We start from the raw sequence: 8807 nt of genomic DNA, 5'->3' as shown, positions 1-8807 counted from the left end.
CTTGGTCGGAGGCCCTTTAGATGCCTAGTCCTTATCTGTGCTGCGAGCGGACTGGTTCACCACAGGCACACCTGTGCTGCTCAGTAAAAACCGGAGCCTGTGCACTGCCTGGAACCTGCACGGCTCAGGGCTACCTCCAGCTACAGAGGACTGGCTATGCCTACACTTACACAGCTCCCGGCCCAAATCTTCTTCAGGGCCCCACGCCGTACTTAGAGACAGCTACACATTTTTATGTGATATTTCAGTTGAAGACATTTAAAAACCCCACCCCACCAAACCAACACACTGCAGATTACAGCCACTGAGGGTCAGTTTGAAGTATTAAATTGAGGATGTTTGTTGCATTACTAGGGACTCAACCGAGGGCAACGGGGAACGCCTACGGGTGCAGATGCTGACAGGAGAATACCAGAGCGCTGAAGTGAGTAGAGGAAGCAAAGCCTGCAGCACTCTTCCTCAAAATCCCTCTTGGGAGAGACCCTGGGGCAAACTGTCCTTGAAATTGTGAATGGAGATGAGTCTTAGAGCAAACTGGCTTTTTCAGTCCCTTCAAACTAAAGAATGAGCTACCAGTCTAGCACTGGGTGTGATCAGGGGTCTGGTGTTCAAGCTCATGTGCACAGGTACAGCACTAGGTACTTGCTAAGCGAACAAGTCTATTTTCAACTCAAGCCACTCTCACTGAACTACTTGTATAAGCTGTCTTGCTTTGTGTGCACCAAGATGAGATGCTCCTGAGAAGACTGCTCTGGAGAGAAAGGCCCTGAGGTGCACATTCCTGAGATCCACAGGAAAGGATAACCAATTTAAACCCATTCCTCATACTGCTGATCCAGTTAGTTGTCTGCTGCTTCACTGGGCACTGTGATGGCGTGAGCTTCCCTTCCATCACCCTCCTTCTGAGAGGGCATAAAACTTAACTACAGGGAGGTAAGACCAATATTCAACTAACCTTTGTACAGAGACTGGGGGAAGTGAATGACAATTATAACACGAATATTTAACCACCAAACCTTGGACCATTGCTTTAAGAAATCTGTTCTTGCTAAATTGAAATTATACAAGCTTTCTTTTCCCTCTCCCCCACCACTAAAATCAATGTGAAGAATTAGTAGGAGCAGATAAAACAATATACAAGACATATCCAAACATTCCTTGGCAATTTCAAAGGTATTGAAATGAAGAATATAATCATTAGACTAAGCAGACTGTTTGTTACATACTTTGTGTCAAATGTTAATTACAGATGGACTGTCAATTCACAATTTTTTAATAAGCATACTGAGCACCGTTGTGGTTAATCTAACATGAATTATTAAAGTTATTAGAGTCAGAGCAAAGCTTCAAATTTGAGAAAAAATATAAGAAACTATAAAACTACTTACTCCACTGCTTACTGGTCCAAACTTATGGCCCGAGGAATCTGGTTCTTCTAAATACAGAGTGTAAAAGTGTGGTCTATATCAAACAGTACCAAAAATGTAATATTTTACATACAGGTAGAGACAGTTTGAAGAGATTATATTTCAACAATGGTTATCAAATATTGGAAACAACGCTGTCATTCAGAGGAAGAACACATTAAGGAGCAATATAATGCGAATTAATAAAATAAGGTTTCAGTCACAGAACATTGAATTGATATTTTGCTTTGAATGTTAAAATATCATTCAATGCAAGCATTGTTCACATAACACTAAAGGTATTTGCAAACATTATTTTTATTTTAAACACCCCATTGCCATATTGCTCGGATGGGAAGTTACATTTGCAGTTGTATACCTACCTTTCATCTTCAGGCAACTGCAGCCAGCGAAGAACAGTGACCACCCTTTCTTCAAAGGGGATTGAGCTGTACCAGAACAATACAAGATCAACCAACCATGTATTTCCAAAAACTAAAAAAATTAGTCACTGTTTAGCTTTGAGCTGAAAATTGAATCCAGCTGGATGCTGTTAATGGCCATTTAGCAGGATGCAAGTTTACCTACACTAATCGCCTGTGCCTCCCAGCTCTTAAGTGTTTAAAGAGTCTGAATACAAGTTCTGGTACTACGTCAAAGCAGATGCTCTCTATTTACTAAATTACTCAATTACTGAAGCAGACCAACAACAAGCACAGTAACAAGATGAGGCACCCACAAAGTTAGTAATTCAGCTACTTAGCACAAATTCAAGTAAGCATGTACAAGTTCCTAGAGAAAAGAGCAGCTGTGGGTAGTAAATCAAGAATCAGAATGTCCATGCTATATGAAGGGTGTAGGAAGAGAAGAAGATCCTAGGATGATAGAAATGATCAGCCTGATTTCTGGAGTGGGATTTGAGATTAAATAAATGGTGATGAACAGAGCAATCATGGACTAAAATATGACTGCCTTAACACGAAATATTTTCAACATTTGCAATGAAAATCATTTTACATTGGAACATTTTACCATAGAATTTACTAACAGCAAAACTTTAGTTTTCATGGACAGTATCATGATCCATTTCTTGCGTGAAAGGTTTGGACTGATGACTCTAAACACAGCAAGAGAATAGAAACAGAAAAGCAGTAAAGCTTCAAAGTTGGCTGCTCTGAAAGCTGATTTTTCCACATCTTTCCTATAAGGAAATGATGATTTCCTGAAGAATGATGAAATGATTGCATGAAGAATCTACATTATACTGAAAGTATAATTGGATCCTATCCTTTTTTCATGCCATGTACAACTATTTAGAAGAACAGGAAAAAAATTACGCTTTCTCTGGCATCTGTCCCACTGCAACAGTTAAAGTAAAATATTCATGCAAGACACAGGAGTTTACATACCTATTGTACTTCTCATACAGGTTTGGAAAGGTTCCATTAACTGCTACATCCGACCCAGGCCAAAAAAATGTAGCCGCCTTTAGACCTTGGTACATAGCTGTCAGCCAAATCTGGAGGAGAAGAACAACGGGCATCATTAGCGCAGCTCACAGAACTGGCTGAGGAACTGCCAGATCCACTACTGCCCTCGCCAGCTCTACACCTTTCAGCCACATCGGAAGCACTCTGGACAGTCCAACTCGCACGTCATCGCCAGCTGCAGTCCTGATACACCTTGCAGCCTCATTGGCAGTGCAGGGTGAACAGCTGGACTCGGTGATCTTAAAGGTCTCTTCCAACCAGATGATTCTGTAATTCTGATTCCTTAGAGCCACCATGCACCTCAGTTCTGCTGCTACACCAGGGGGAGCCAGGACAGCAGTAGAAGCCATTAGCTCCCATGGACAGAGCAGTAAAGCCATGGTAAGACGGTAGTTGAGCACCAAGAAGGAGAAATGTCTCAAGAACAGTGACGCAAGAAGGGGTGGGAACGTTCTGAGAACCTATGCCCCACATACTCTGAAACACAGGAGCAAGACTTGGGTCAACTTCTCCAATTCTACTGGTGATATCATGATTTGCAGATTTCTATCCGCCTTCTGCATGGTTTTCCTGCCTAACTCATACACTACTTCCTCAATAGCCCATGAAGTCTACACTTGTGTGTTCTTTCCTCAGAAAAATAGTTACATTAAACAATTGGTCCTCCCACGTTACTAACTAGTCGCATTTGTTCCCTTGCTATTCTTCAGGCTAGCACACACCCAAACTTTCCCATACCACTTGGCATCTTTACATGTAGTAGTAATTCAGGTAGAGCGTAAACATTTACTATTGCTTATTAGTAAAATTAACTGGTCTGAATTTTTCAGAAGAGTTAACTGCAACCCCACGTCACAGTAAAAAAGGAACAAAATCTGGTATCCCAGCTAGTTATTTTAAGCTGGTTTTCCTCTTAGAGAAAATTCCATTTAAGTTCAAACACAATCCGTTGCACTGTTTGTCATATTGCAGCTCTAGTAAAGCGATTCCTAACCGTGCTGAGTAATGCTTCTTGGCTGACTTAGAAGTACCCTCTGTACTCTTTCAACATAGCTATGCCTGCAAGTGATATTAAGTAACATAATAGGCTGATGTTCATTCTCCGCCGTGTATTCGTACTTACAGGCTGCCCTTGGTACCACTGTGGATTAAACTTCTCTTTACTTTTAAGGGTGAAGGATGCATTCCTTTTGGGGTCATACATCTTGTTATCGATTATCCCATGAGATTCAGGATACAGCCCCTGTAATTGACAGCATACCTTGTTGCAATGTTATAAAGAAAAAGAACCTTCCAGCTACGCAAACAGATGTCCCTTAGACAAACATGTCCAGTGGATCACCTATGTGACTTCTACTCCACCAATACCTCAAAACCCAACTTCAACAGCATCGTCTACCATTGCTACCAAGCTCTACCTTCCAATTTGGTTGCTTCTTGGTGAGATACATACAGAGTCAGAAGCAATTACCTATGCTGGACCTCCATCAAATGACCAAAAACTGGGGATTTCAAAGGAGAATTGCGTATCAGCAGGTGAAATCTCTAGCTGGGGAGAACCATGAAATCAGCAGTGAAAGAAGTGCTCAGAAGCACCAGCTGTTAGTTTTCTAACAGACTTTGTGCTTTCCCTTTGAGCAGATTAACTCCTCCTGACATTAAAGGACATAACACCACCATTAGAACCCTAACAAACACCAGAGCCAGAAGAATGGGGAGCTGAGACAAAGCTCTGTAATGTATTTTGGGACACTCATATTGCTGCAGGGCACGATTAATGCCTCTTAGCTCCTTATCTAAATTTTATTGAATTTTTAATTGAATTTTAGTTCTGACATGATGAAACTAAGAAGTATCTGCTGGATTCCAACCTGGTTTTAGTGCTGAAAGCCTCTGTTTCAATTTTTTCCTCCTATGTGGAGGAGGTGATAAATTTACCAGATTAGTTTCGTGACACTCCTATCCAGGTTTGGGTACATTCCATCACAAAGTCAACATAAATGTTACATTCAAACCCTTCCTTTCATTCCATAGTCTTCCTTGTGCCTGACTTCCTAGCAGCTTAAAGGAGTCAGGCTGCTCCCCCTCCAAGACAATGATACTCCAAGCAATTTAGTGGAAATATTTACACAAATGAGGAGCTCTAACGTGATAGGACCTTCCACCTACATGGGAATTCTTGCAGCTAGTCTTGGAAGGATTGGATTACTTAATCAGATTAAATCTGACCACTTGGTTGTAGTGTTATACAACAACTGTTCATCTAAATTAGTATCATATTTAGGTTTTCATGTTCTGAAGGGAAATCCTAATATTTTAACAATCCAAAGAACTGTGCTAATCCCTTGGAGACAAGTTGATAATGAACAGTCTCTTCAGGAGTGGAAACATAATATACAGCAATTCTTACTGTGACGATGGAGTAATGATTGGGAAAGGTTTTTGAAGGATACACTGGTCTCATACTGGAAGTGTATGTTCCACATTTCTCTAGAGGGAAGAAAGAAAAAAATCAGCAAAATTACAGAAATAAAACCCTTGCAAGTTTCTCTCATAAAGACATACCTATTTAAAAAAGAAAAACAAAAGATATTTCCGGAAATTTTTCATTCTTCACAGTTCTACAATTAATACTTTTCCTCCCCACATTTGTTTACAAGCTGACTAAATATATTCCTAATGACTGACTTCAGTGCTCACACGCACAAAACCTACAGTCCTTACGAAAAGCATGCCTAGATAAGGATAATTAAAGAAATCACACTCTCTAAAACTGCCCTACTCCTGCTGTGTGGGCAGTCAAGTCTGCAGCTCAAGACCATCCAGCTCCTTCACCCCAGGAGCTCCCAGAGATGAAACGGCCCCTGGCACAGCGGTGCTCTCAGTCGCCTCTCAAATCACTATTTCTTTTCCAATCCCCTTTTTGTTTTATTTTTTAATAAAAATTACTTATTCTAGAACGAATCTCAAAGTTTTATTTATCTTGATATAAAAATCATAGAAGCACTTAGGCAAACTTTACTTGAATTGTGTGCCTAAGTTTCCACAGGTAAATCCATGGGCCCTAATTTTCAGAAAGAAAAAAGCCTTTGTTAATGACTTCAAAAATAATTAAAACCCACTTCAACTGATGCTAAAGAGCCCAAAGTAATTACCCTATAAGGAAGGCCACCACTGAGCTGTCTTCACTGGCCTTCCAGGTCATTACATAACATAAATAAAATAAAAATGAAAGATTTGGTAACAAAAAGCATTGCATCAAGGCACTTTGACCCCAGTGGATTTGAGCCTTGGATTAGATCTCAGCTGAAATAATCAATTTGAGGTAACTGAGCTAAAGAAGCCAACCTGGGAAAACAAGTCCTCTCAAGTTACTCGGATACCTCACAATGCAGATGTGAGAGGGGAACATCACCACTCACACTCTTTGCTGCTGCACCACACATGATGAATTTCAACCATTTCCACGTCTCCTGTTGAGGCTGATTTCTGAAGTCATTGGGTTTTGGTGGGGAGGTTGGGGTTATTTTTGTATTACTTTAAAAAGAAAGAAACTTAAAACACTTTGTCCAAAATCCTGGGGGATTTTGCTGGGACTTTCACCAAGAGTTCTCTTTAGGACAAAAAGAGGATTTTAAAATTATGGTATCACAGCATAAAAGTATGTGAAAATGTCTTCTCTGAAGCCTGCACACACACGTCATGGCTATTGCTAGGTTCACTGAAACCCCTCAGCTCCACGCTGAGTTGACAACCCTTCTGCAGGTAGCAGAGCGAGTGTGCAATAAAACTTGCTAAAAGTGACATAAGATACAGTCTTACTAGGATTTAGCATGGTTTTAATTTAGCAGAGAACCGAACAGTCTCATAAGTTACTTAATGCAAATAACTGTTTGTTGTTTCAGTATTTTGTTCTGTAAATGGAGAATATGAAACTTCAAAAGGATTCACCACAAGTTTTCAGCAATAGTCAAGCAATTTAGCCATTATTGTTCCCTGCCTACTCAAAGGGTTAGACCTAAAAGATAAAATGGAATTATCCTTCCTGGACAGCACCATACTGTAGCAGTTTTTATGCTTTTAATGTTTATCTTTACAATTTTACTGCTTCCACCATTTTCAGTACCTAGACACGTGGGACATGAAGCACACGGGGATGTGAAGCCCTGGGCTCTCCGAGTATCCTGTGATATATACACCCTAGTGACACCAATTTTCATTTATTAGACTTCTTTCTGTTACTGAAGAAAACTTGCCTTATCTGAGCTTTTTACCCACCACTTTACTGTGAGGGGAAGAGAGCCTAGAAAGCTGTGGATCCTGCAGTGTATCATATTGCAAGAGTCTATCAGATTACAGCAAAATGCTCCGGAGTAATGCAGAACTGTAGACACAATGCAAAAATAGTATTTCCCCCTCAAACTGTTCCTTATTCTGTTGTGTTTAAAACATTATTAGACATTGTTTTAGAATCCTTTAAAAATGTCCATTTTGGCCATCAAAAACTTCATGGCTCTGGAGAAGGGAAGGGACTTCAAAGATACCATGATATTCGTATTTCTTAGTGGTCAGAATTTATCATGGGTTCAGCGGAAAGAGAAATACAAGTTTATAATAAAGTGAACAAGAGAAGTTGTAGCTTATCCAGACCAAAGAAACTTTATACATGGAAATGGATGCTGCAGCCTGGAAATCCTACAGAGGCTTTGCAGCACTGTTACCTTGCCTCTCAGCCAGAGCTACAACCATTTGTAACGGCCAACTTCTCACCACACCCAAGAAGTCTTCAGCTGAAATTTTAACTAATGAAATAGTTATTCTAACACAGGACAAAACAGCGAAAAACCTCAAATAATCTGTAAATGTTATCCACTGGAACAGATCAAGTTGTAACAACCACTGTACAAAAAAGCAAGTATTTTTACCAATTTATTTTTAGTCAAACTGAAACCAGCTATCCCAGGTAGTAATTTATGAATGACAAGAAGATTGGTATATTTTTCAGACAAGAAATGCCATCAGTTCTTTACAGACCACAGCCAAAACAGAGACAGGAAAAGTAACTAAAGTTACTTAGACACTACGAAGTTAAGACACTACAGAAGTTAGGAGAAAAAATATGTACTTATGAGGCTCTCATTTCTTCTGAGAATATCTGTTAATGATTTCCCAGATTAAGCACATTTCTACCAGCCCTTCTATATGATCTGTTTGTAGACTCTTCCTTCTCTATCTTCTTTTCAGGTGTAATCAAATGCTTTCTACTTTGCTTTCCATTTTCCAAAGCCATTGCACCTAAATGAGACAATATGCCACACAGAGCAAAAGATTGGGCTACTTGTATTTTGCAGTAACAAAATAAGCTCACAGCAAAAAGCGTCCACCTCCTAAATATAGCACAGGCTACTTAATATTTAAGGTTTCAGTGGAAATCCAAAGGGCCCTTTCCTCCTGCCTTCCCTCTTTGTCCTTCCAGCTTCCCATACTTCAAGGTCTGTGCATGGTTGTTATTTAGGGCAACGAGTTCAATTTCCATGGAAGAAAAGTGAGAATTTTCACGAGAAAACATACCTGAAAAATCCATAGATGCAGCTAAGTTATCACAGTATTGCTTAGACAATGAAAGTACTCACGTAATTTGCTCATGACAGGTAGAAGTCCACCCCAAGTCTGCAAATACTCTGCTCTGAAGCCATCCAATGAAAACAGTAACACTGGAGACTTGGTAAATCTGAACAAACAGAAATTGAGCTATTAAAAGACAGACTCTGAGAAAGAGTTTCCTATCACTTCAAGAAAGCTTCCCCCAAGTCATGGGATGTTCATTACGGGCTGGCGCAGTGCTGAGCAGGTCAGCCTACCAGCCTCTCTGCTCGTGGCTGGGGGCGCGACCCCCCCCCCAAAGGGCGGG

The 8807-nt window shown here is 40.3% G+C and overlaps 1 protein-coding gene across 1 annotated transcript in view; it reads right to left on the bottom strand.

Annotated features, from left to right (window-relative positions):
* The window catches only part of ENPP1 (ectonucleotide pyrophosphatase/phosphodiesterase 1), a gene marked incomplete at its 5' end in the record, with an annotated part of 36221 nt that overhangs the window by 18045 nt on the left and 9369 nt on the right, over nt 1-8807 (bottom strand). The window contains 6 exon segments of the mRNA XM_010144563.1: nt 1389-1461; nt 1790-1855; nt 2816-2925; nt 4020-4139; nt 5307-5386; nt 8530-8627. Coding sequence (XP_010142865.1) covers nt 1389-1461; nt 1790-1855; nt 2816-2925; nt 4020-4139; nt 5307-5386; nt 8530-8627 — 547 coding nt within the window.

Source organism: Buceros rhinoceros, unplaced genomic scaffold, assembly GCF_000710305.1.
Source record: "Buceros rhinoceros silvestris isolate BGI_N320 unplaced genomic scaffold, ASM71030v1 scaffold15291, whole genome shotgun sequence".
Lineage (NCBI taxonomy): Eukaryota > Metazoa > Chordata > Aves > Bucerotiformes > Bucerotidae > Buceros > Buceros rhinoceros.
This window is presented reverse-complemented; position numbering and strand designations above follow the sequence as displayed.